Source organism: Apteryx rowi, unplaced genomic scaffold (genome assembly GCF_003343035.1).
Source record: "Apteryx rowi isolate R43461 unplaced genomic scaffold, aptRow1 scaffold_128, whole genome shotgun sequence".
Classification (NCBI taxonomy): Eukaryota; Metazoa; Chordata; class Aves; order Apterygiformes; family Apterygidae; genus Apteryx; species Apteryx rowi.
This window is the reverse complement of record NW_020447508.1, coordinates 186,718-214,188: the sequence shown is the minus strand read 5'-3', so window position 1 is coordinate 214,188 and position 27,471 is coordinate 186,718. Positions and strand designations below refer to the sequence as shown.

The following is a 27,471-nucleotide window of genomic DNA, read 5'->3' as shown; positions in this document are numbered from 1 at the left end:
TATTGACTTTTCTACCTGTAGCAGGATACAGAGGTCTGTCAAAGTCTTGGAGGGCCCTGGGCTTTGACTGCAGACCAAAGCACAGGCGGTGGGACTCAGCCTGGGGAGGGGCCTGACTGCTGCCTCGCAGGCTGGGACAGGGGGAGAATCCAGCAGGACGGGGCTCTTTGCATGCAAGAACATGTGTTGTTTTTCTTCCTACTGTGGCAAAGGTATCTTGCAGTGTCTTTGGCCACACATCCTTGGGAACATTAAACCTGATATAGAACAATCTTAGCATGTGTCAGGTAGTCTTGGTCAAGAAAAGCTAAATTCTTGACAATATTCAAAGACAAGTTGCAGTTGCTAGCATCAAATTGCATGGTGGCCCAAAGACAACAAGGCTAGCTTGCTATTCCTGAGGTCCCTGTACAGCTAATGCTCACTCAGCCACTTCTAGTGCCTTGTGCTCCAGCTTATTGGGGCCTTTGCAGCTAGTTGTATGTGCAAATAAAAGTCACAATGCTATTATTCATGGTGTTTGAGATCTTGACTCCAGGAGTGCCATAGCAAAAATTCCTTTGAAATACTCTTGGACAGGCTTCCTATGGACAAAAGGCAAAGTAGACAGCATGCTTCCCATGGCAGAAAGGAGAAGGCTAACTGTTGACTACAGACTTAGCGACAGTGACTCGATTTTTCATTAGTGACCTTTAAGCCTTGCAGCACCCCTTCTAGGCAAAATATCATGTTGCCTCCTTTTTTGCCTCACGGTGAGCATACCCCATTTTCTTATGATTGTGTGTACAAAATCGAATTATATTTTTCACCATATGACTTTCAGTGTTACTTTTGTGCAGTTCTCAGAGATGTTACATGTTGTAATTTGAGCCCAGGGGTTTGCTTGCTCTTTGGATCAGTAAAAAAATCAAGCAAGCGAAAGGTATCTTACCACCTCAGATTTAAGGAATTACAGTTGTCTGAAGAGGGTAAAATCAGATGCCACTGTTGTTAAAAATCTTTCTGCTTTTCTTAAAAGCCTCAAATGTCTGGATTAAATTCACCAGTGCTTTAATACCGTGAATAGAATTAGATTGTGACCAGTGGGACTTGTATCTTTCATTATTTGTCTCATGGACTATCATGTGAGTATAGGAAAATTTCTTGAGTTACAGAGAAAAACAGAAGTATATTTGAATTACTCTGTAGAGGCTTGTAAAGCCATATAAAAATTTATGAGCTTACTGCATTATTCAAGGTACATAATTTTATTACAGATCTGAGCAACACATGGGACAGTTGATTTATTGTTACTGTCATATTTTACAGAATGAATGTTTTGCAAAAAAGGTTTTGCTGCATATATTTTAAAAAGTATAGGACAATTCTTTGGAAAATGCCAGTCAAAACTTATTTTTAATAAAAGTTGCATTTTATACACAGACAAAAGTAATCTATTTGTATTGTGGTATACAAGCCAGTACTTGATTAATGTTTGAAAGGATGTTCTCATCTGATCCAGTACTTTTTTGTTAGCATGTTAGCATCTTATTTGGGATAGAGGTGCAGGATGCTAGAAAGAAAAAAATAGAGATATGCCTTAAAATACAAGATAATTCTCTGTAATAGCAGTACATCCATTTTCATTATATAATAATATTTATTATTTGTATATAATTATATATATATAGTGACTGATAAACATCAGGTTCAAATTGCTTTGCAACAAAGAACTGGTTTTGATTGAACATGAGGGATGGGATTCATCTTGTTCAAACACTATTAGTCTAATGACTAGTCTAAGTCTAAACCCCAGTGTACGATCAGTGCCTAAGATAGGTGGCGTGAGTTGCTCACTGGAGATGACTTTCTCCACAGATGGTGGAGAAAGACCAGGCAACTAGCTTAGATATGGAAAAMCAAATATTAGACATTTCAAGTCTAACAGAAATAACTGCGGGTAGACTAGTTTGGCACTAAAACTGGAAGCTGAATCACTTGAACTGAAAACCAAAATGTTTTAATTTCACTGTGCTGCTGCAAATCCTCATCTGCATTGGTTTTGGTTGCCTCCTGATCCTGTTCTTGTTTGTCCCTGGGTTCCTGTCCCGATTACRTCTTCGATTCAGTAATAAGCTCCCTCTTGCTGTCTGTTAGGGAGTCCAGCCCAAGGAGGAAAATGATAGATCATGGATTTTAATATTTGCTTCCACAAAACACTACATCAAAAGCTGCAGATAACAGATGAAACATTTTGGTTATCAACTGTAGCAGTTCCCTTTTTGGTCCGGAGTAGAAACTGATCTTATTTGTCACTGGTTTACGTAAAAAAGAAGGTTCTGGCTAGATATTTAAGAATTTGATCTTTAAATTAGGAACTTGAAACAGTCCATTAATACTTGTCACTGCTGTTTCGTTACCAGTTCTACTGCTTTTACAGTGTGGGCGGAATATTCATTCGTGAAGCTGAAACTTGCTGTCTTATTTCAAAGACCCTAATGAAGATAAATCTTGCAGTCAGCAGTTGTTTTCTTTCCAAGAATTCTTCTTAATTCTGCATTTTGTGGATGATTCCTGCTGCATTAGATATCTTTTTCCTTTGAATATAGTGATCCAAAATTAAGCAAATAAGAGATACAGAATTCAGAAGCGTTGCACAATTTTGTTTAAAGCTTGTCTAAAGCAACCTTTCCATAACCTGACAGTTGGTTACGCTGGACATGCAGCAGAACTAGTCTGCTGGAGGGTGGTCTGAATCATTTGTGGAATCCATTTGCATGTTGCTTCTCTGAACATTGAGCGATACATCTGCACAGCTAAAAGGACTTTTCCATTGCTAATTCTCTGCACAGCTCCCTCATTCTTAGAGTCAAGAGCAGCTGAGAGCTTCCATGAGATGCTTGCATGTTTGATGTTTTCCTCAAAAATTAGCCACACCAGACTTCCTTTGAACTTAGGGTCTATAGGTGTAGGACTGCATTTCTTCCAGATGAGAAAAAAGTTCAGCTGACCCACAGTCAAGTTTAAATTCTCATTCATAAAATACTTTCCAAGTGAAAACAGAAGTTCTGAGTGAACGAGGAACTGACAATATATTAAACTCATCACATTTAATACTGAGTTAGACCATACCTACGTGAAAGAAAAGATCTGAAATAGTTAGAACTAAGCTTGGTTACCTGCAGTCTGCATAATACCCCAGCCTAGTCCAAGGTAGTAGCATAGGAAAGTTACTTTCATTTGTGATTGAAATGCATTTCTCTCCAAAGGTTGCCAAGCCTAGATTCTGTAGTTTTTATCTTCTATTTAATTTACTCAGAGTCATCATTTCTATTTCAACTTTACTCTATCATGTGGTTTTCCAGCTTGTCCTGCTAGCAGTAGATACTGCAGTTGTTAATGAGGAACAGGACTGAATCTTCTGTTGACCAGTTCATTTCTTTGTACTGCCTTGTGTTGGATGAAACCTGGCCACTTGTAGAAATCCTTGTAACAGATCCCCCTGACACTGCAGAATCCAGACTTCCTCTGCTGTGTTAAGATGGGGTGTTTCTGCCACGCAGCTTTTGTCCCCCGGGACACTTGCAGAATGTCACCTGCCTCCTGTGTGAATTGTGGTAGTCCACAAAACAGATGGCATTAGCCCTGAAATTCCCACAATGGTAGAAATAGCCTTTTACAGCTATACAAAGGGGAAGTTTTTAGCCTGAGTTAATGTACCTGTTAGTGCTTATGTTGCATCTTCCTGTCTCGGTCTGCAGAATATGATTCACATTCACTGCCTTTAGAGTAAGACCTAATACCTTCCGCTGTAGCAATTGTTACCCCAACCCCAGAGGGAGCCATGCCTGTAACGTAATGCCATATTACTAACTGTAGTTGCAGTAACACAGGTCGCACATAACAGAGGTGCCTGGGAGCACTTTAAAATTCTGGAAACAGGAACAGAAAAGTGAAGTGACTTGTGAGGGTTACCACTGTGACCCCAGAAGGCTACTCCCAGCGTCAGCTCATCYGCCTGGCAGTTACCAACCCTTGCCATTTCCTCAGTAGTTTAGCACCAGCTGTAGGATCTCAACTTGTGTATGCATGTGATACAGGGGAGCACAGCACTGCAGTACCATCTAACACATGATAGCATGCCACATACAGGCTTGCTGAGTGAGGCCCAAAGTCAGCTAGCTCAGGATCTTGCCTCTAACAGTGGCTGGTAATGGGTTTTTGGAGAGCATAATGATCACTGATTCAAAGACTGTGGGATATCTACATGGTATGGCCTCCCGGCTTCTAGCATGCACTGCTTTATGGATTATTGGAGAAGGAGGAACCACAGCATCTAATATCTCTTCCAGATTTATTTTCCACTAATTTGTCTAATCTCTTTTTGATTTCATTTAGGCTTTTGACCTCTGCATTGCTGGGTACTAAAGGATCCTATAACTCATTACTTGGTTTATGGAAAAGTACTTCTTGTTTTCTGCTTCTTCTAAATATCTCCCCTTTGGTAATTTCTATGAGTTCCTGCTAGTTCTTGTATTATGAGAAGTAGTAAATAAAAACTCCCTGTCCACCATCTCTGAGCTGTTCATGATTTATAGACCATTCTGAAATTCCCCTTCTTTTCCTGGTTGAAAGATCACATTCTATTTATTCTCAGCTCATACAAATCCATGCCATTCAAAGTTCTGTATAAACAGTTGTGATAATTAAAAGAAGTAGATTAAACATACATCTGGGCACGGAGTCTTAGAAGCACTGAGAATCTGTGGCTATAGCTGAAATTATTGGAAGGCATCTTCAGGCTAAAAATCAGGACCATAGTTTAAAGATACTGAGAGATCAATAAAGGTACTCACAGAGGGATTCAACTATATCTGAGCTGGAGGACAGCAGCCAGCTGCATGATAGGCATTCTGCAAATCTCTACTGCATTCATATTCTGAAGAATATTTATTGTCCATGATGATTAGAAAGGACCAGGCTTCCTGAAATCATCACCCAAAAAATCACTGTGCAGTAACTTGAAAGATGCTTAGTTTTACACTTCAAGGATCAAGAACAATGTTGTCTCTGTTTCATTCTGGCACAAGAGTTTTAGGAGTTAGAGGTTTTGAATCCAAAACCCAAGGGCTTTGGTGTTACCAGTGGACTGCCTGCTCCTGTACCCCAGGAACTGAGAATCTGCTGAAGGAGAATGTTTTTAGGAGCAAAGCTATTCATACACAAGTCTCAAATTATCTTCAATAGCATGCTCAGCCAACTCTCAAAAAGAATACAAGCACACATTAATTAAGAATTAACATAATTTTGTTCCTTGAGTATGGTGTTTATTAAAATATAAACTCTATGAACATACACTTGAGAGGGAGCTTCTAAATATTTTAAAAAGCTTAATTTCAGTCACCCTTTATTTATTTTTTCATTAAGAGAGAAGAAAGAAGATGGCACTTGACTTTGTGAAACTTTCCACTTCTCAGATATAGCATCAAAAAGTTGCTAAGTGTCCTTAACTTTGCTGATGGGACAGAATCATTAATTATTTAGTTCTATATGAAGAGGAGAGACATGGGATGACATTTTCAAAAGCACTTGAAAGCCACATTTTTGAAGGTGTTCAGACAACTAAAGAATCAAGAGAATATATAAAGGAATTTTCAGACATACATGCCAATCATTAATAAAGATTTAACATTTGAATTTTGAGAAATTTGCATTTTTAGGCATTGAAATGCTTTTAGAAGTCTGACTCTGTTTGGCCTAGTACAGTAAATTATTTTTTCAAGAATAATTCAAAGATGGAAGACGCAAGTTTCTGCTCACTTTCATCACCATTTGGAAAATAGGGTTTAAACTTTGTCCTGCTGCACCGTGTGACACCTAAGTACTACTGTAAATGTCGGTGAAGTTACCAAATTAACCTGAAACTATACAAAAGATCCTGGGGCTGAAGTATTTTTGGAAATGGTGTCCAGTGTCTGAGCCAGTGCTCACTGAAATGAAAACAAGAACTCTCGCTAAGTCTTGGATGGGATCAGAGAAAGGATGCCATTTGCTTTCCAAGGGAAAAAAAGCCCACCTAGTGAAGTTCCCTATGGATGCGTTGACTAAGACATTACTACGAATTAGAAACCACTACTTACAGGGTGAGATCTCCCAATTTCTTTCTGTCTTTGGAAAATAGTTATTTAGGAGCCACAACCTATAGTATGAGGCAGATGACCAGAGGAGGCAGGGCCTGCAGTCACTCAGTTGTAGCCTGAGTTCTCACACCACCTCACTATTAGCCATACCATTTAGAAATGCTAGTGGTCTGCTGGAGGCAGAGCACCCCAGAAAGCATCATTTCCCCTCATTTGTGTTCCACTTTGCCCTGTATATCTGCTTTTCTGCTGACTTACTGAACTTCTTTGTGTTTTCCAGAATGCCAAAGCCAGCTACGACTTCAGCAGTAATGATCCTTACCCCTATCCCCGCTATACAGATGATTGGTTTAACAGGTAGGTGGGTTTTCCTTAGTTTGCTATTCACTTTGGCTCACTTAGGAAATTGTAAGTATATTTGCTGATACTTGTGGAGTGTCTGTTTCCTGCTGAATTTTGTGGTTCTCAGCACTCTATTTCACTACTGCTTGAAAATTAGAGGTTACTTCTGACTTCATTTTTTAGGTAAATACCTCTAGATAATGCTGAACAGCTGGTTTATGGTTTATGAAATAAATTGCTGCTTCAGAAATGTATGTGTTTAAACTTTTTGCATGGGTGATAGCCACATATTATTTTCTGTCAGCTCTCCTACGACATTATGATAACCCAACTTGGTATATGTTTAATACAATTTGGACTGGTTTCCCTTTTATCATGTCTCAGTTGGTATGGCCTTTAGTTATTTTGAAAGGGAATAGGTCGGAGGGAGGAATTTTATACAGATGAGAGTCTGACAGGAAAAGAATCTGGGGAAAAAGTGTCTTTTCACTTGATTGTAGACTAAGAAGGTGGAAAAGCAGCATGGTATAGAATGACCAGTTTAAAAACAATTAAATTTTATTTAAGTTCTGAATCATCTGTCTTTTCACTGTGATTTAAGGATAATGTACATGGGTAGCATTTCAGGGCTGATTCTGAGATATTTTTAACCACTGAAGGAATTAAAGTCCATGAATACTGGCTGGGAACCTGTTATTTCTGGTTGTAAACCTGGAATCAACAGTGCAACAGTGTTTGTTGTTTTTTTCTCCCTAAACTATCATGAGTGCTCAAGATCCAGTTCTTCTTCAATATGTTTTGAACTTAGCCAGTTTTCAGCAGGTCAAGGTGTGTACTTCAAGGTATGGTATAAATGGGAATGGCCCAAAAGAAAAGGTTTCAAATTTTAGGAAATATAACATTTTTTGTTTCCTGAAACTCATTTTGGTTTGATTGGAATAGAAACATGTGTAGAAAGTTTTTTTAAAAAAAYGTATGTTCCCTGGATTCTTCATCTGCACCATGAAGAGGCCCTTTGCGTCAGACTTGCTGCTTCTAGCAAGATGTTAACAGAGTCCAGGGTGCAGAGTGCAAGCACCTCCGGCATCTCTGACTCTGTGACATACTCCCCAGGGTCTCAGACAGGTTCTACCTTAGGCTTGCAAAAATTGATTCAGGATATTTTCAGTGAAAATTTCCAAACCTGCTCTAGATTGAAATATAATTAATATAATTGTCAGCACTTACATAGCAGCAGCACTGAGGATTTGAAAACTTTTGCAGGCTTCTGGGCTCAGTCATAGTGCTTGTACGTTAGGCCTATTTGATGCAGTTTTCATCTCTTAACTTAGCATGGCTGTACAAATGGCCTTTGAGGGTTTTTTTTCTTTTTTTTTAAGAAATCACATTTTAGTTCTGTAAGGGTAGCACTACAAAGATGTGGAGCAGCTGCTTCYACCTCAGACAAAGGCTTCCTGGAACGGATCAAACAGATTTAGGAGCTGTGATGTCCTCGTTTGTAGTCCTGCCATTTTTCAGCCAAAGCAAGATACCAGTGAGATTTCTCCTTCATATCAGGAAAGGACATCTGACACTTTTAAACTAGTATGAATCCAATTAGTGAATGGAAAGTCAGAGAAAGACTAGGGTTCTGATTTGTGAAGGTCCACTGCCTTTCTTGCTTTATTTATGCAAAGGATCTTTGTAGGAAAAAGATATCACTTAGCTCTGGAGCAGTACAGAGGAAAATTAAATTTAGCTTTAGTGCATAATGGTAGGTTGTGTCATTTTCAGTGTGGAACTTCATAAAACTAAGTGTGCTCTGCCAAGCCCCATTAAAGCTGATTATGTTGCTATCAAGTATTTTATAGGGGGGTGCAGTYTGCAATCCTCACATGCTCTGCAAGGTGGCCCCGAAGGCAAAGTTACCTCCTAAGGTTTCTTAAACAGGCCTCAGGCATTTCAGATGTGGGAAGGATTTTGGTCTCTGGCCCCAGATACCTCTGGCTAACTTCAGGCACCCAGCTGAAGAATTGAGAGTAAGCAGCATGGTCAGCTGAGACTCGAGTTACAATTATTGAGAACAGCATGATTCTGAATTTCTGTGGACAGTGACATGTCCTTCTATTTCTTTTCTTGAGATGACAGGGAACTGAGAATGCCTTAGTGTCAAATCCTAACTTGGGTACCCAAATGCCGAAACATTTGGACAGGATGTCTCTGGGATTTTGGTTACTAGAAATGACTGTTAGTCACAATGAAATCGTTGGTCCTCTGTATTCTGTTTGACGTTCCAGCTGGAAGAGAAACAGTGAGTCAGGAGGAAAAAATCAATATRAAAATTGCTTTGCTGATCTCCTTCATTTTTTTTCCAGAGAAATATGATACCTAGAAAGTATAGCACTCTTAGTCATGGACTTTGAGGTTCCTTTGGTGAGACAGGGGATTTTCTGCCTTGCAAGGTAAATCACAGGAGCAACACATATTCAGAAAAGCATCCACTTCCTGCCTGCACAGTTGGAGGAGGCTTTAAGATGCAAGATTTCACATATTCTCCAGGCTGACACAAAAAAACACACTGTATTCAGCTGTTCAGAAAGTAGTTCCAGCTATATTTTTCTCTGCTTATTTCTGTGCTATACAGTTAATCAAGCAGATGTGCCCAAGTATGACCTATCTTCATAACTTCTGACTCCTGAATTTTTATTACTGGGAGGTTGCAGCTATGTCTACAGGAGTCTGTCAATCCATATGTGTAACTGCACAGGCACATCTGCGCAAAAATAGTTACAGGCAAGTTATTCAAAGAAATGCACAATAAGGGCCCCATTTTGCTCAGTTTGCAGCCAGTGATGTATCTGCCATTGAATTTTATGCATACAGGAGGATCAGACTCAAAATAGGATATCGTAATATCACTTTTCCTATAAAGAATATGTTTCTGTGTGAGCAATTCAAGAGATTTGTGGAACAAAAAGCAGAGGACTGTCTTTTAAAGAGACGAAGCAGGGGGCTTTTGTGAGCCACCAGCTGCATGTGCAGTGTTATTAGACTTCAAGAAAAAATAGAGAGGTTTTTGCATAGAGTATTACATTAATCACAGCTGCTCTGCTTAAAAACAGTTTGCCCTTCCACTTTGTGCTTTTTAAGCAAAGCACTGCTTTGCACTGCTGCAAGCAGTTTGTCCTTTACATCTGACAACCACTGGCCTGTGAGACCAAGAGAGGTGTTTTTTGGAAGGGGACAGTGTGGTGCCTCAGGCAGGGAATTGCAGTCAGGTGATTTGGCTGCTGTTACCGGCAGGGGCTCAGAAATGGCTGGGCAGCCAAGGGATTTATTCCCGTGCTGATTGTACTGACTGCTTCAGACCAACAGCATGGGGGCCAAGCAAGCATAAAGGACACCACTTTAGGAGGGGAAACACTGGGTGCAACATGCGGGAGAGCTGTTAGGTTTGCCTGAACAGCCATGAAGGGAAGTGAAGGAACCTGAACCAAGCCCACTTCCCAAGAGCAGAAGCTCTGGGAGTGTATTTTTTAGGAGACAGTTTGGGAACTGCCTGTAATTTTAACTCCTGCTCCTCCTGAACCACATCCAGGACCTTGGCATGCGCCRTACTAAGCAGTGCAGAGGTAGTTTGGCCCTTCTGTATGGCTCTCTGATTTCTTGCTGTATGCATGGACAAAGCACCGTTCAGTGCTCACTGTCTCAGAGCACTGAGATTATGAAGTTCTGCCATGATATAAATAACCAATAATTATCCCCACTCTAGCAGCCTTTGTATTCTGCATATTCTCCCACCCAGATATGAGTTTGCTGGGCAAATATTACTCACTACCTTGGTAATTCATTTTCTTCAGAGGTAAAAATATCCTTTCCTTCTACTTATTATGGGTCCAAATGAAATCCCATTGAGTCAGTGAAAGAACTCCCGTAGGCATCCAGCCAGCACTCATTAATTGGATAAAAACACCTGCTCCCCTCCTTCTCATTTTTCAGTCAATACCGTGGAACCAACATAATCAATAATTCAGAATACTTATAAACAGATTTTGTAGCTCTTTCTACCTGCCATCTTATGACATGAGACTCAAGGAAGAGTCACAGCACTATTGCTTGTTCTTTGCATGTTTGGATACAGAGCRAGTGGCACGTTTTCCAAAGTAGCTCCCTCCTTCATGCTGCACTGTCCCACATGCAAATGCTCAAATGCTCAGCAGTTGAGCGATGTCATGTGAGTAAAAAGGGGATGGCATTTGCCCCACAAGTGTCCCTCTGAGTTTTGCATATTTAACTGCTGCCTAGTGCAAGCAACTAAAGTAAAGATGGGCAGGTCATTCCAGCTATTGAGACCGCAGCTCACCAAAACTTTCCCCTGTGAACATCTAAAGTTCGGAGTCCTGTACCTTGCTGTCTGTAGATGCATGTCAAAGCATATGAAAGGGAAACCCACTGAAAATTGGGGCCACCTCTGCCATCCTTAAAATATTTAGATAGAAGAACATACAGAATAGCATCAGCAGTTGGTTTAATAAATAGATTTCATTTTCAAAGACAAAGCAGAGGGAACTTTTTCTACTTAGTTCAGATAGTCATGTTATTTAAACCAGCTGAAGTCAAAGCTGTTTTTCAATTGAATCACCTCTCACCTTAATTTTTCATGAATGTTTATGTAAAGTATTGCATCTATACAATGTTTATGGAATAGTTGCTCTACATGCTAATATCAGGTTTACCTTTGAGGTAGTTTGTTCTTAGCTGAAAAACAGTTGCTTTCTATCCTCTTGTTTCAAAAATTGGAGTAATAGTGAAGAGGTGAACACTGGAGAGAAAAGCTGTGATTTGTGCCCGTGACATGGGTTATTTCATAGAAACTGCAATGCATTTATCAATGATACATGAACAGCAAATAGGCCTAAATTTGAAAAGTCTGTTACTTTCCATTAATAATTCAACTAAATGCATTTGCACTAACTCACACGTGATTTTTCTCTAGCCAGCAGCAYAGTATCGAAACCTTGAGCTGCTGGAACAGGTCTGCTTGCGATCGCCATTGTGTGGGCTTGTGTGCTGGGGAGGAAGGGTGTGGGAGAGGACTTTCTGATAAAATCCACTGACAAGTAAGGTCCTAATACAGTCTTTCCCCCTGTGAGAAAAAGCACTCACCTGACAGTGTCACTGATTTTTATGCCCCAGCAGCAGTCAAGACAATTTTTTTAACAAAGCTGTTTATTCTGCTCTGTGGCTTGTAGCTAGCCCACAGGTGACTAGATAATGAATGCCTAGCAACGATATAATTTCTTCACAGTTCCTTGAACATGGGCATGAGGGAAAACCTGCTCAATTGTTGAAAGAAATGTCTTCAGCAGCTGAATAAGAAATCTGTATCCTTGTCCTCTCTGCCCTCTTTGTAACAGGAACTTGCTTGAGATCTTCACCCTTTCATGATAAAGACACTGTGTACATTTAAGACCAGTCATTTTCTTTTTGGAGCTATCTTTAGGAATACACTCTTCCAAGTATTGCAATAAAAAGAATGTGTTGCTTCTTACTCTTTTGTTAATGTTACGCCCACCTTTGCCAAAGGTGCTTAATGGGAAAGAGAAAAAAGATGATTAAAACAAAACAATCCAGCTGCCTCTGGGGATGGCCCATCTGGGACTCTGTGTAGCCTTATAATACAGCACTGCTAATTGTGTGAATGCTTAGCATGCTGTAGGAGCAATGCCAGTTTTAATGCACAGAGTGGATTGATTTGAGCAATAGGAAAGATCCACATTGGTGCAACATCCTAAACTTAAAAAATCTGACAACAGCACAGGTTTCATTAGTTTCTCTGCTGCTGTGCTGTTTTTTATAACTAGATTATATTGACCGTATTTATCGTTTCTATGGCTTAATTTCTATGACAAGTTCAGAGAAAGAAAGCAGCCAGCCTCAGATCTACTGCCAGTTTCAGGATCTCTATTAAGAGCTGTGAAGCACTTCAGAGATGTCAAGTGTTCTTGAAATGTCGCATGCTGGTCTGAACCTAGACCTCAATGTCAGAGCAGAGACATCTCCCACTTGAGCTGAAAGCAGTAACTTTGTGAGCTGACAGCTGCAGCGCCTTGTCAGCGAGCAGCTCTCCTGGGGATTAGGCACTGGAGGAGGAGGATGCATGTGCCGTTGGGYCTGACTCACTGGGCCATGGTCCTGCTGCCAAGGAATGCAGTGATCCTTCCTTGTGGCTCCCTTCTGCAGCTCCAACTTGATATTGCACCCACCTCTTTCCACAGCGTTTTTGGTGTGGGCAGGGATGGGCTCCTGGTATATGTTTGAACAGCAAAAAAGAAATTGGACCTTGTTGTGTGGGGTCCGAAATAATGGGTGTCACACTGTCAAGTTAACAACAACACAGGAATTATATAGACGTCATTATTATTACGCTGTTCTTCCAAGGAACTGTTTCTACTGTCTCATAGTTGGTAACGAGGCAGGACCTGTTTGACAGCTTGGGTTAAAAAAGAAAAGGGCTGAATAACTTTACAACTAAATGAAGCAGAAATATGCATGTCAGCCTCAGAGCAAGCATGGTTCAGACTGCCGAGGGGAGCTTGAAGCTTGATTATCTGCTGCTTCAGGAAGGAGTGAGCTCATCTGAGTCCAGCACTGAACAGTATGCCATGAAGAGGGAATGGTTTTCTTTTGAAGTGTCAGGAGTTGACTATAATGAGGCAAACACACAACCTGGATGATCCAGCTTGATTCAGCACATGCAGCACTGCGTAAACTGGGACTCACGTGGTGTCTCTGTCTTCCCTTTGCAGCCATGGGACAAGGTGCGCAGGAGAGGTGTCTGCAGCAGCCAACAACAACATCTGCGGTGTGGGAGTTGCATACAACTCCAAGGTGGCAGGTACAGTAGCAATTTGAAGTGTGAATGCTCCTTGTGCCACTGGGCCTCAGTCAAAACTGCTCTGGCRAAGAGGGACATTTTCCAGTACAGGAGTGCAGGCTGGGACTGGGCTGTGTGTTTATTCCTTTTCACAGAACTCAGGGAGAAGAATTTCTCCATATTTTTGCACACTCTAATGGAGGGCCTTATTGTTTCTCTCTAATGATAATGCAAAGGAACAGCTTTTCTCCTCAGTTTTTCTTATGCCAGCTCCTGTTTGTATACTAATTGTCAATGCTCCTTGCCTGCGTCATTGCAGAATCCTTTGCAACAAATCTCATTTTGCAGGAGGTAAAACAGGAATTCCTGCTGCATTTAGAAATTGTACTTATAAAGGCAAATCCCATGCTGCTCTTATTCTCTTGGCTTTCATAGGGCAGGCCCTGCAGCAATATAAATTCCTGCAAGATTGTTGGTTTCTGGTATTTTAACAAGTTGGTGCAGAGTGGTAGGAGTGGAGCAACAGAATAAAAGGGGTGGTGCTTAGCACCCAGCATTCACACCTCAGGATTGTTGGGTGTTTGTACTTCAAACTAGCTCTTGTCTGGTGTTACAGAGTGAATGCCTTTTGCAGGTTGGAGTGCATTAGGTATGCCCTTGGACAACATCTGTCTGTTTACTTTCATCTAAAAGAAATCCAGTTTTCCCACTATAAGAGTGTTCCCTGATGTGAACCAAGGCACAGTAGATGGAGACAGATGCTTAAGAGATTCACTTCAAAATCATTCCCCGATCCACACTAACACCCTGGTGTGGAGGCATCCATTGCTTCCTGGGAATGGTTCACAGTGGATGCACATGGGCAGTTCTACTCTGCTTGGCCAGTGCCTGTTTTGACCGCGATATAAGAAGAAAGGCTCCATTTCACCTCTCAGCTGTGCACTCTAAAGCTGAGTTTCCGTGTTAGAAGGGCACCAAGCAGTATTTGCTAAGTGGTTATCCCTGAGAGATACCACTGAGAGTTAGTAACTGACTCTAATGTGCAGCTTGGGCCTGTGGGTCTAGTGCTTGGTCCATTTCTTCAGTAATGGTATGCACTCCTGAGAGGTGGGACATTTCACAACATCTGCATTCTGGCAATAACTAGTTTTAGAGGAACACTTGAGATTTTGGCTGGACCTCACTTTAGAGGTGAAGGCCTTCTCTGGTAACAAAGAGCCTACAAATATCCTTCTGTACTTGTCCACTTCCTAGCAAAATTCCCCACCARTTTTTGGAAATGCCACATTTTTCAGAATGAGGACGGCATGCATCTGTAGCACCACCGTGTGGACAGTGGAAAATCAGAAGTTAATTAGAGCTGAGAGTCTGCTTCTGACATGTTTCAGGGTCCACATTTGCAGGTGGAATTGGAAGTTGCCTGCCAGGGATCTGAGGCATTGTGTGRTTTGCGTCTTGTGCCTCTTTTCTGCACTAAAGTCAAACCAGGTGGCTTGGCTCCCCTTATGGTCCCCCCATCTCCCCATGTTCAATCATTACTTTTGTGGTTTCAGTGCAGACTTGCATTTTTCAAGCATGCTTGGGGACTTCTCACTCATTGAGTTTCACTCAGAATTTCTTGGTTGAATTAGCAGATCAGGAATATCCAGTGTTAGTCTGCTTTCTATTTAAAATTCATATCATGTTCATTTGGCAAATGCCCCTTTTCTAGCCTCACATTTGGCTCATGGATTTTATATTGATTACAGTAAAAACACTAACTTCTAAATAAGGCTCCCCACTCCCATTCCCACTGTTTGGCTCTCTGGTATTGATTTCTGCAACATCTCTGTCCTGAAGCCATTGGGAAAAACACTGAACTTCAACTCAGGGCTMTAAATGAGGTTTGAAATGTGCCCTTTTTTGCTCAGGTCTCATCCAAAGGCCGCCAGGAGGTTGCCTATCAAGTGAAACTGGCTTCTGTGTGGGGTATGATGGATGTGAAGGTTTGCGCTGCTCTCTTTGTCACGCTGTCTGGCTTGCTTTGGGCTGGCATTTAGAGATCTTATGAAGCTGTCATATCCTGGAATTGTATCAAAACCCTATCTTCATTTCTACTGCAATATGGGTTAAATAAAACAGGTTTTATTCTGCTTTTTTTCTACAAATACTGGCCATATTTTGCTATTGTCTTCATGCTGAGACACTGATATTTTTCCAGGAAATTCAGTCAGCTCAGTCTCTTTCCCCTTTCTGATTAAATTCTGGAGAAGAACCAAGATAAACAGAAAAGTTACTTGAAAAGTGAATGAAGTGTCAGCACATCACCAAATACAAGTTAGGATGGGGAGCCATAATCTTTATCCCCAGCACATAAAATGCTTTCTCTTTTGGGGACATGCTGCATTGCTGTGGCTGGGCTAGCATCCTGTTGGGTAAATGCACCCTGGTGAAATCTGAATGGTGAGTACGGAATTACTGAGTGAGTGAAACTGCCAGTGAAATAAAATGTTTGTAACTGGGGCAGTTATCCAGATGCAGAGATTTCCTCTTGTCCTGGGAAATATATAATTCATGTTTGTGTTGATTAAATCCACAGGTATCCGAATGCTGGACCAGCCATTTATGACAGACATTATTGAGGCTTCCTCTATCAGTCATATGCCTCAAGTCATAGATATATATAGTGCCAGCTGGGGACCGACTGACAATGGAAAGACCGTGGATGGACCTAGAGAACTAACACTGCAAGCGATGGCAGATGGTGTGAACAAGGTAACAATCCTGTTAAATAAGCTGGGTACCAGGGCAGGGTGATATTTACACACTTGCACTGAAACCACTGACTGGGGAATCCAGCATCGCTTCGATAGATGTTGCAGCACACAAAGCAATTATATGAAGTATCTCAACTTTCACTGTATTCTTTGGGTTTCCTACACATACTGGCCAAGGTCTAATACATTGCATTGATGTTCTCTCTGCAGTGCTGTGGCTTTGCTTATGTTGCATGGTCTCAGGGTACTGTGCTCTTCTGCATGGAACCACGTTTATCTCTAGTCAGCTTACATGTGCTTTTCATATACCTTCACAGTCAAAATGGAAGACCTGTACTGGTTCCGGAGGCCTGTAAATATTCCCCAGTTCAAAACATGCCAGCCATACCACTGATGCCACTTTGTCTGTTTTGATGTGCCACTAGTTTAATTATCATTTTGGATTTGTAGCATCTTTCAAGTCATTTATATATGATTGTTATTACAGCTGTGATTGCACCCTACTGCTCAGATGTCCATGGAGTAATATTATTCCCCGGTAGCAGGAATGTTCTTTTGGAAAGAAGGAGGCTGCAGGCAGGAGGCGTGAGGTGATAGGCTTTGACCAAACTTTACTAAATCATGGAGATGGTGAATAAAGTGAATGTGGAACTGTTGTTCATCAGATCCTGGAAGGGAGGAACTAAGGGTCACTTGATGAAAGTAGTAGGAGGTAGTTTCAAAGCAGATAAAGCATGCACTTCAGCAGCAGATAGTGAACTTATGGAGACTGCTAAAACCAGAGGCAGTGGGGCAGGCAATATCAGCAGGTTTGGAAAGGATTAGACGGACTTGTTGACAACAGTTTTATAAGCAGATATTAAAAGGACTAATACAGTAATTGTGGGTCCTGAGGGAGTGCATGGGGAAATGCACTGTAGTAAATGGCCAGACTTATCTGTTGTATCTAAATAGCATCTCCTTACAGCCACCGTCACAGCCAGAGGTACACACAGAGCAGTGTCCCTCTACCCACAACCCTGGGCAGAGGGACACTGCTCTGACCTAATAAGGTATTTCCTGTTTCTCACCTCCTTTTGGGGACTCTTTATCTTACGGATAGTAGAACAGTAGGATTCTGTAATTAAAAAAAAAAAGGGCGAACAAGTTTTTACCTATTTGCAATATTCCTTCTGAAAACCTTTCCATTAGCAACCAGCAAGATTTTATGGAAACTGAGGCATTCCTGTAAAATAATTTGGATTTCACAGACTGGCATTTTCTGTTGTTTCTGGCCAGTTCAAATTCTGCAATGTATATTCACACATCAGGTCACCAGTTGCTCATTTTCCTCATCTTGATTTAAAAAAAGGGTTTGGTTATTATAATCCTTTAGACCACCTGGGTCAATCACAGTTGTCAGAGCACACATTAGTATTTATGTCTGAATAACAGCATTCCTCAGTGGAAAGCATCTGTGAGTTGGCTTATAGAGGACTCTTGGCAGCAGAGCGGATGAAATGGATAGAGGAGCTCCACTTGCATTTGATACCTTGCTGAGGGAACCTTCCTGCCCAGACATGATCTGTTTTTGACCAATCTGCTTGTCTAGTAACTAGTGAGCTGTGAGCATGTTTGCTAGGGTAAGGACTGGAGAGACAAATGTGTTCTCAGGAAGGCATGTGAGCAAGAGTGCACAGGGTGGTCTTTGGAGAAAACATGATCAGAGTTGGTTTCTGGGAGGAAGGTGTTTCTGAGGGGCAAGGGTAGAAGATAGGGAGAACTTCCATTTGTTGGAGGAGCTGGGGAAGAAGAAAGTAGGAAAGCTGAGAGGGACTTTGTAACAAAGGGAAATGGCGGCAGGCAGCGGCGAAAGGTTCAGAGTGGGTTTGGAGTGGAAGAGCAGTGAATGTAAAACATCTGCTTGTCTCTATCTCTTCGGTGTCATGTGGCCAGGACAACCACATCTGCTCTTGACTAACTATAGATGGGTTTCCATAATGAAAAGATTCTGGGGTGGTTTTGTGTGGGAGCTCTGCAATTAGTCATTTTTCATCCAAATGATTTCTTCCTCTTGCTTGTGCCAGTTTCTCCCCCTCTTCACCACCACCTCCCTGAGAACAGCACATTCAGTTTACCATGTTTTGTGACATGATAATTAAATCTACTGCCATATAGTAGGTGGTAAAATATCTAAAGCTGTCTCAAATTCAGAGCATTAAATGTTTTGCCTATAACAGATGAATTATAGGTATCCTCATGCTCTTGCCCATTAATTTGGAAATGTGCTCCAATAATTAAGAAAGACTCGTCACAAATTTGTAATGAGTCTGCTGTGTTTTGTAGTAGAAACCTTACAAAACGCTGGCTTGGTCAGTCCCCCTGAATTCAGCTTACACCAACTGAGTTTCTCCTCATGCCCTTTCATGCCCTCTGAAAGGTGCAACTGATAAGTACATGGTCATGGAGTGAGAATCTGGCCAGTCTTGCAGTTACAGACTCTCACTCTCATCTGTTTTGTTTCTGCTTATCAGTCCTTTATAAAATAAAGCAAATGATAAAATACACAATAAATAAATATCCAGCCAGGAGCAGTTAGCTCAGATTTTGTCCTGTCAGTCATGCCTAAGATGAATGCTGTAGTGATTTTTCTCCTTAGTAGTGAAAATAAAGTTAATTGTACAAGATTCTTTAATCTATCTAGAGCTTCCATAAAGATTGTCCTCATTGCCTTACAATACTCCTGTTTTGGGAAAGAATCTTTTTTAGTTATGTGACACAATGGATATGTTTTTTAACAGCACCTTCATGTTTTACAGTTAGTGGATATTTGTTTCTGCTTCCACTAATATTAGTGTAACTCTGACTATATAAAAAATCTCATAACATTTTTGTATTATTCCCTTCACATGAAGAACTAGTCTAAAAGTGACAGAAAAGTCACTAACAACTCTGGCAAGGGAATGCAAGCTAATCTAAATAGATATTTTAACCTCTCAAGAGAAGTAGATTTTAATTGGTAGTCTTGGTTTCTGCAATTGGTTGGTATTTAAAAGAGCTTTCAATTAACTTCCTATCATATCACCATATGCCTTAGCTTTTGAAGTGATAGTGGCATTACACCTTCTCTGTGAATGTTTAGCACAGGAGAAGAGATTTTTCCCTTCTGTTTTATTGTCTCATCATAATCCCAAACTGATGAGTATCAGGCACATCATTTTTTAATGCCCTCCCCTCAAAAGTGTTTGTAGTTTTCTTTAAGGAATAATTTACAATGTTAGGGTCAGAAGGAACCCTGAGATCTCTCAGGTTGAATGCTTGCTAAGGAGAGAGCATGGTGATGGTGATCTGCTCTTTGGGGAGGATTGCTCTCATACTTTATCAGCATAAAATGGACAGAAGAGCCTACATTAGGAAAACAGTTCTGTCAAGCAGCCATTGCAGAATTAGACAGGAGAAGGAATAATGTTGGATTCTACCTAAGAAAGCTAGTGTTGTCCACTGACAATTACACTTAATTATATAGTAGCTGTATCCCAGATACATTCTGGCATTAGGTACAGGAAGGAAGACACAAGCTCCACCCCAAATGCTCCCTTTGCATTGCGATTATAGCTTTATCTACCCTTATTATATTCATTCCAGTTCCTGCCACAGATGGTTTTTTGTGTATAATTTGTTCTGGTTTCTTTTCATAGAGAACCAGATTTTCCAAAGGTATTTCATGATTTCAGTGGATGCTGGGTACTCTTCATGGTGCTTTGGAAATCCCACTACATACTTTCCTGCATTTAAAGCAAGTTTAACCAGCCTTTGGTATAATATCCCTCTATGTATTTTTAGCTCTATAATCTATGCACCAAGTTCCCTATTAAATGTACAAATGTAAATCTAATTTATGATTATTTTTCAGAGTAATAAAACCCTCATTAAAAAGTCATATCTTTTATAAACTGAGAGACAAATAAACGTATGAATTCTTTTTCTCAGTCTAGGGCTGATTCTTACCAGAGTGATGGTTCATGAATTAGTGATGAAGCTGAAATATTGGCAGGGAGGAAGCAACATGCTGAGAATAAAAATGTGTTATTAAACTAAAAGCAATACTTTCAAATGTCCTGAAAGGCAATGTAAGGGCTCTTGCACAGAGCAAGATTAATATCCTTGCCTCTAATGCAAAAAATAAATATTTGGGAGTGCTATGAAGTTCTTATGGTGAATATGCAGTTAACTGAGCTGGTAAGCACAGGTAACGCTCACCTTGTTACCACTGTACTTGGAAACTCAGCTCAAGTAGAAACTCACTGACCAGAGTTTCATCCTTCCCCCAAACTGTCATGTTTCCCCCCTGTCATGTCCCTTTGAAATCCTCCCTCCAGACCTGCTGGGATATCTGGGGTAAGTTCACCTGATGCCAATGAGGTGATAACTGCAGAAACTATGAGACTTCTTATTTGTATGTTTATTTTTATGTAGTGTTTAAAGAAGACATGATTTGAAGCCATCCAGCCATATACAGAGTGGGCTGAGGCTAACATATATTCCCATTTTCCTTCTTCCCTTTCCCATTCTTGGTATTCGTTAAGCTAATTCTTATCTTCTATCTTAATTGTACCTTCACTTCAGTGCTCTTCACTTGAAAGATAAATAGTGTAAATAAAGGCAATACTGAGYAGCATAATTAAACACAGCAGTACCTGTCCATCAGATTGGCAGCTCTGTTATGGGCCCTTATACTAATTGCATTTATAGGGCTGAACACAATGGGATGGTGTGCGTGAGAACTGCTGTTACTGTAATACATGTAATCAGAAGGTGTTGAGAGAGGGACTTGAGTCCCTCTTCAATACTTTGTCATTAGGTCATGATCATGGCATCATTTTTAGTGCAATCTGCTCTTCACTGTGTTACCTCATGACTTTTGTTCAGGAGCAGTAGTCAGCAGTGTGCCTGGGTCTCTGACTAGTGGTAGTTCTGATACAAAGGTAAATGAGCTCGCAGCTGAATTAGCTGGCACTTGAGGATAGAGATTGAGAGAGTTTCATATATGCAAATGTCCACAGCAGTTTGGCAATCAAAAGCACTGGTTTTACACAGATGAACAATCTAACCCAGTGCAAATTCCACCTGCTGGAAAACACGTAAAGCAGTTGGGACATAATTGGAAAGGACTTAAGCCAACATCTAGCTAGTTTTTAAAGACCAGGTCGAAACTTGTGAGTACCCAATACCTGCCTAATGAGAAGCTCTTATACTTACACTTTGCTGTGAGACATCTGCTGCTGGCCYCTCTGTGTGGCAGCAGACCCAAGTCAGATAATCCATTAGAATAGTCTGGAACAGGCAAAGGGGAAAACGCTGCTCTGTTTGGTGAAAGAGATGTCCAGAAAGTGTTCGTTCTCTCTCTCTCTCTCTCTCTCTCTCAACACGCTTGCCAGGAGCTAAAGTGGGTATACTTAATGAAAAATTATTTTCTGGCTTCTAGACTCTTTCTGAGCCACATCTATGGTCAGCAGCAGGTTATGGGGGAAAATGTATGTTACTTTACAGCTTTCTGGAACCTTGAATCTAGAATTATAACAGCAATCATCTTAAACAGTAAAGTTAACTAGCTCAAGAACTAATTCCGCCCATGTTTTATGTGTACATCTTGTCTTTGAGAGAATATCCAGTAAATGTTTCTTACTTGCTGTTTTATGTCTTCATTCTTTCCAGCTTCAGCTTTTGGAATTTAAGGGACTAAAGAGGAGTAATCAAGCTAAGCTAGTCTCTATCTATAGCATTTTTATGATGTAGGATTTTTTATTTGTAGGTTGTGAGGAGTTGTTCGTGGACTGGATTGATTTCTTGAGAATTCACCAGCTCAACCAGAATATTTAACACATTCTTTGTGTATATAACACATTCCATTCTTGCCTGTGCTGATGGAAATGATATTGCTTCCGTAATAGGTTTTACCTAAGAAAATGCTGCACAGGTACAAATTGTCAGGGGGGCAGTATTAAGAATTTATAGTCTCATCATGGCTCTGTAACTGGGCTCACCAGTGAAAGAAGAAAGGATGGTGTTAAAAATGAAAGGAACTATTTCTCATTCGCCTCTGTCCAAGACCACAGACGTTGCATTCTTGTTGGAAATATGCTGAGGATAGCATGTTCATAAAGTATAAGCAGTTAGGTACCTCTAACATCATTTCATTAACTCAACAGCCAAGTGAGGATAGGGAAATTAGTTTATGATATGGCARCCTTCTGATTACTCTGTTTCAAAGGAAGCCTTACAAGCTCCCTTATAACTTGGGAACCATTTACTACCATATTGCTATTGTGTTTGCGATATGCATTATAATTCTGTATCTTGTCTTATTTATTTAAGCTAATATCAAACCTTATTACAAGAGCGCACATAAGTATGCTATTATCTGCTTGGAAAACTGAAGTTACCCCATTTATCCAAAGGGAGATACTTTCACGCATTTGTAAAACAACGCAACCAGCTTTTCTGACCTGGTGATGGGATACACAACTCTTTTGCTAAGTATCCAGGTTTGGAGATCAGTCTTTGACTGTCAGGCTGTCAGACCAATCAGTCTGCTTTCTGCCACAGCTCAGGGAATGGATGTGCCGCTAAGAACAGGAGGTGGGGCAAATCCCAAATGCCGCTGATTTCTGTTGAGATACTGGCCTCGGAAATGCTTTGGTCAGCTGAGGACCCCAACTGTTCTGTTGTAGATTTGTGCTACACGTGGTCCTGTGAAAAGATTAAATATTGTCCTTCACAAAGGCTCAAATAACTGCTACATAAAGAACAGAAAGCTGCTGCACTGTAATAGGTTGAGCCAACATGGCAATATTTGTAATTCCCAAATGTAAGTATTTTCTTTATTGACATATAAATTACTGTTTTTTCTAAAGAGACAAGACATATAAATTACTGTTTTTTCTAAAGAGACAAGACAATAGTTTAGCCTCAAAATGCAGATTTTTCTGATTCCCCAGGAGTGTCTTTGCTGGTGCTACCAGCCAGGTACCTTTGCACAGTGCTGCAAGAGCTTCAGGTGAAGCTGAGAGGCTGGGGTTCATCACATTGTCTGGGAGCACTGTGCGGGAAAAACAGCACCATCACTGGTGAACAGTAAACTAGATGTTTAGAATCTTTCTGCCAGTGATAGTCTAGCTCAGAAATCCTGAAAAGAGGCTTTCTTCTTCAGAAGGCATGTTATCTTGTGAATTTATCAAGGGGATGGGATTGATTTTTATAAATATTGATACTAAAATTATGCCTGCAGAATTGTTGGACTAGATTAAGGTTTTATAACTCGTGGTACACTGCCTGGAGTACCACAAAAAAATAACTAGTTTAGGCCAACCAAACGCATTTCAGTCAAAGTATTTTGCTTCTTTCTTCAGATCATAAAGCTCTTACTTGGTTTTGTAAAACAGACCAATTTTAAAATCAAGAAATAATTTTTAAAGGGAGAATGGAAATGTTTGATTTTGAATAGGCTGATTTTTTTTTTTAATAAAAGGTTTTGTTTCAGCATTTTCAAAGTTCCCTCCTCATTTCCCATCCAAAACTCTTTGCTGGACTAAACCCTAACTGAAACCTAATGCTGCCTCTCTTCACCAAAAGTGTATTTTTCCATTAGTTTTCTCTTGGCTAATGGAAGTCCATCTAGTTTCAGTAGAAATTTAAACATAAAAAATGGCTCAAGCATTAACAAGGAAGTATTAACAGTTAAACAATTAATTGAGGGCTGGTGGATGGGAGGGAGTTCAGTACTCTTCTGTGACGTAGTAAAGACTAGAATAAGTTACATAAAGCCTTTTATTATGGTTTAATAATATAGGGCTTACATCTTCTAGAACCTCCATATACAGAAGTCCCTTGTGCTTGGGTGATCATTACTTGACCCAAATAGTTTCAGCAATCTAGGAGCCATACAGCCAGTTATTGATGGTAGCAAAGTATGACAAAAACAGGAGGGCGCATGGTTGAAACATGGTTCCTAGTGATGACTGCCCTTTGGATGATGGCCAGCGTTTAGCCATGCAGAGGGAGAGCTGTGTGCCTGGTCCTGCCAGTACTGCCTCTCCTCCCTCCCCATCAAATGCCTGAGGATTAGACAGGCCAACAGCAAAGGGACACCACGTTCTGCAGCAGTGAATTTGAATAAGGTAACCTGGCTGCGGTTTCTGTTGCACTGAACTCCATGATGTGTGGGTGTGCTTGGCAAGTCAAACAGTTTGGGCCTTTCCAGGGACACGACAGGGCAACTCCAAGCTTTCAAAAGGAGATGAATTTGGGAGACATGCTAAGGCATTCAACTTGGACAAGACAGCTGTGTGCCAAATGTGCACGGTGGCAAACTTTGGATATCCAAGTATTTTTTTCCTGTTTAAAACTTTGGTATCTATGTGGTTGAATTGAGATTACTCAGCTGGCTGTAAGTGATGTTTTTCTGCTTGTATTTTGCTATAGATTTTGGTACTCCATAATAAAGCAGTATAGAAAAGGAACAGGAGGATTCCAGGAAGTTACAGACCACCAGACTGCTCTGGGCAAACCAGCCAGGCTCATACAGAGGTAGCTGGAGGAACATGTAGAGCGAAGTGACGGTCTCTTCAGTTGGCATCATGTCAGGGATGCAGCAGCGCAGGCAGGCAGGCTCCAGTGTGAAAGACCTACAGCAGTTCAGGGGTGCCTCCAGCCGACGTAAGCTGCGCAGTTGGACTGCTTGTGTGCAGCAGCTGGGAGAGCAAGGCAGAGCAAGAGCTCCACGCAGGCTCCTAGATATCAGGGGAGCCTAGCCCAAAGCATTCCACCAGGTCATGATAGCCCCCTCACAGTCTTTCCTTGCCTTGGCATGCCCCCCCATGATGGCAATTTCAGTGTTGCCCACAGAGCAAGTATCGCAAAGTATCTCCAGGCAGAGCAGTGTACTCTAGGCACACTGTATCCTGGGCTGCAGATGACTCTTTTCAGTGTAATTAGCAATCATCATTATTGAAGGATGCATTTTTTAATTACAAAATATTTAAGGGTTTTCAAATAATTCGATCCTGAAAGCACTAATGATGGTGCTAGAAGAGAAGCAAACACACTTCCTCTTCAGAAGAAAATACAGTGGAAATTAATAGGAAATGGGAAATAACTGAATCCTATTGGAAATAGCTGAATCCTATTCAAAGGTCAATAAGGCCTATGGCAAAGACAAAGCTATAGAATTTTTCACTTTTCCTAGAAAACCAGCCTATTTATTACTATAGCAAGCATATAAATGGCTATTAAATTATACAGGAGGTGCTGAAACATTTCTTATTTCATAAGGGGAAGAAATACAAAATAGCTACCATATATGATGCAAAAAGAAAAGAAGGTGCTCACAAAACAATAGGTGTTTTGAGTTTGTGACAGAAAGCAATCTCCAGTTCTGTAATTTCTTTTCAAAGGCATTCCATCTGCATTCTCTTCAGCTTCTACCTCAGACATGGGACAGTCCATAAACATCAGCAAGCCATTTGGCTTTCCTCTTCCTAAAACATTTCATAGCTTTGCCTAAAAAGAATGCCTCATAACAGACAGGTTGATGTGCTGAGATCATTGATCAGGTGATAGCTATTTTTTTCTTATTATTTCTTGAGCATATCTGCATACTGGTGTCCTGGTGTTGCCTTTCCGCAGTATTAGGCTGCTCAGGGCAGAAGTCAGCTGTTTGCTTTTGTGCTTGCACTGCCTGGATGGTGTTAGTCCTAATCCTGATCCGTGACTGAAGAATTAGACCAAAGCCAAAAGGTCTGCATCAGAAATGTGCTGTAAAGACTGTCACATCCCTTCCATTCACCTTTAGCACCTCAGACAGCTGGGCTAGAGTGAGTGAACTGGAGACGCAGTGCCATGCCAGAGTCCCAGCCGTTAGTCACATAAGTGCTTCCCAGTTGTGATGGGCAAGGTCGAGGAAGCTGGAGATTTATTTGTCAAATGCAACCTATTTTTATCTGGAAAGTGTGCTCCAGGAATCAAAACTTTGGGAAACACTGCTTTAGGCACTAGCCCAGCAAGCATGATAAATGAACACAGTAACAAGGAAAAAGGAGTTTGACATGTGCCTAAAATGACATGAAGTGAGTTAGCCTGCAGTCTCTGCCCACTCACTTTTGCAAGAAAGTTCAGTAAAGAAGTTTTCCTGGGAATATGCTCTTTACAAGACCAAAAAATGGGTAATGAAGTTTCTCGGGGATATTTTTTGCCAGTAGCACAACATCCCACGAAGAACACTGGAAATAGAAAACCTGCTGTTTCTGCAAAGAGAGCTTCTCAGTAGATGTCTGTGACTTTCCCAGCATATAGCCTTGCCCAAGATTAATTCTAGCTTAGCTTGAATTGAGAGACAGGCATCTTTTAGGCTAGTAATAAATGCACGAAGATCCACCTTCAGCTGTGAGTGTGAGTTATAGCTTCAGATGGGTCAGAAGTGTAGGTGCCCCACTATGCATAATGTTTTGAAGAAGTGAACAGCTTTCAGCAGGATGCTGGAGGAAATAAACTCTTAAAACATATTAACTCCATTATCTTGCTAGTCTTGTCTCTTCTTTCCAAATCTTCCTTCAAGCTTCCTCTGGTATTTCTAGTGTGTATTACTAGCACCTTCTCCAGTCCTGTTTCTGGCCTAAATTTAGAGCAGCTCATGTTGAGTGACACCACTGAAATTCTTGAGGTTCATATGAGTTTGAGATGCAAAAGGGAGCTTTCATTTGGCATTAAATGTGACACTTAGTTGACCTTCCTGAGATTTTCTTCTGTTTTAGACTAGTACTATGCTAATTATTGAAAATTCACTTTTCTTGAAATCATATATTTCTGCCTGGTACTTTAAATGGTGGATGAGGACAGTCAACAAACAGTTTGCCTGTTCAAACTGTCCAGACCCATGCAGGCCTGACTGTGGAAACGTAACCAAACAAGCACTGATTATCCTTGCTAGTCATGCAGTTGAGCTACTCCTGTGGTGGTCGATTGCTTCTATTTCCAGTGCTGGCTGAAAGGGAAAGGCAATTGAAATTGGAGTATTAAGAGGTGAATTACTTTTTTTAACCCTTAGCATTGTGGATGTGACCTCTCATAGAAGCGATATCCTGAGGCCATTCTCACATTGCAGTAATTACATGCATAAAACCTGTCCCCATCAGCACACAGTAGGCTACAGTCTAACTCCACACATGAACTCATGAACTAAGGTCCAAATTTCAGTTCCTCTACAGATTCAGCCTGTTCCACTCCCTACAATCTGTTACACCTGTTTTCTGCCATTCTGCCACAACTTTTGCTTGTGGGATGTAATACTTTGCAAGAATACCCAGTTTTGGCAGTGTTGAGCAATATGCGGAGCAGGGCTAAGTCTGCTTAAGCATCCCCGTGC

General features: G+C 40.9%; 1 protein-coding gene across 2 annotated transcripts in view; it reads left to right on the top strand.

Annotated features, from left to right (window-relative positions):
• Nucleotides 1-27,471, top strand: part of PCSK2 (proprotein convertase subtilisin/kexin type 2) — a 117,113-nt gene that overhangs the window by 75,763 nt on the left and 13,879 nt on the right. For both annotated transcript variants that reach the window (XM_026055946.1, XM_026055947.1), the window contains exons 6-8: nucleotides 6,400-6,476; nucleotides 13,250-13,338; nucleotides 15,896-16,071. In XM_026055946.1, the coding sequence (XP_025911731.1) occupies nucleotides 6,400-6,476; nucleotides 13,250-13,338; nucleotides 15,896-16,071 (342 nt within the window). The remainder of the gene's footprint in view (nucleotides 1-6,399; nucleotides 6,477-13,249; nucleotides 13,339-15,895; nucleotides 16,072-27,471) is intronic.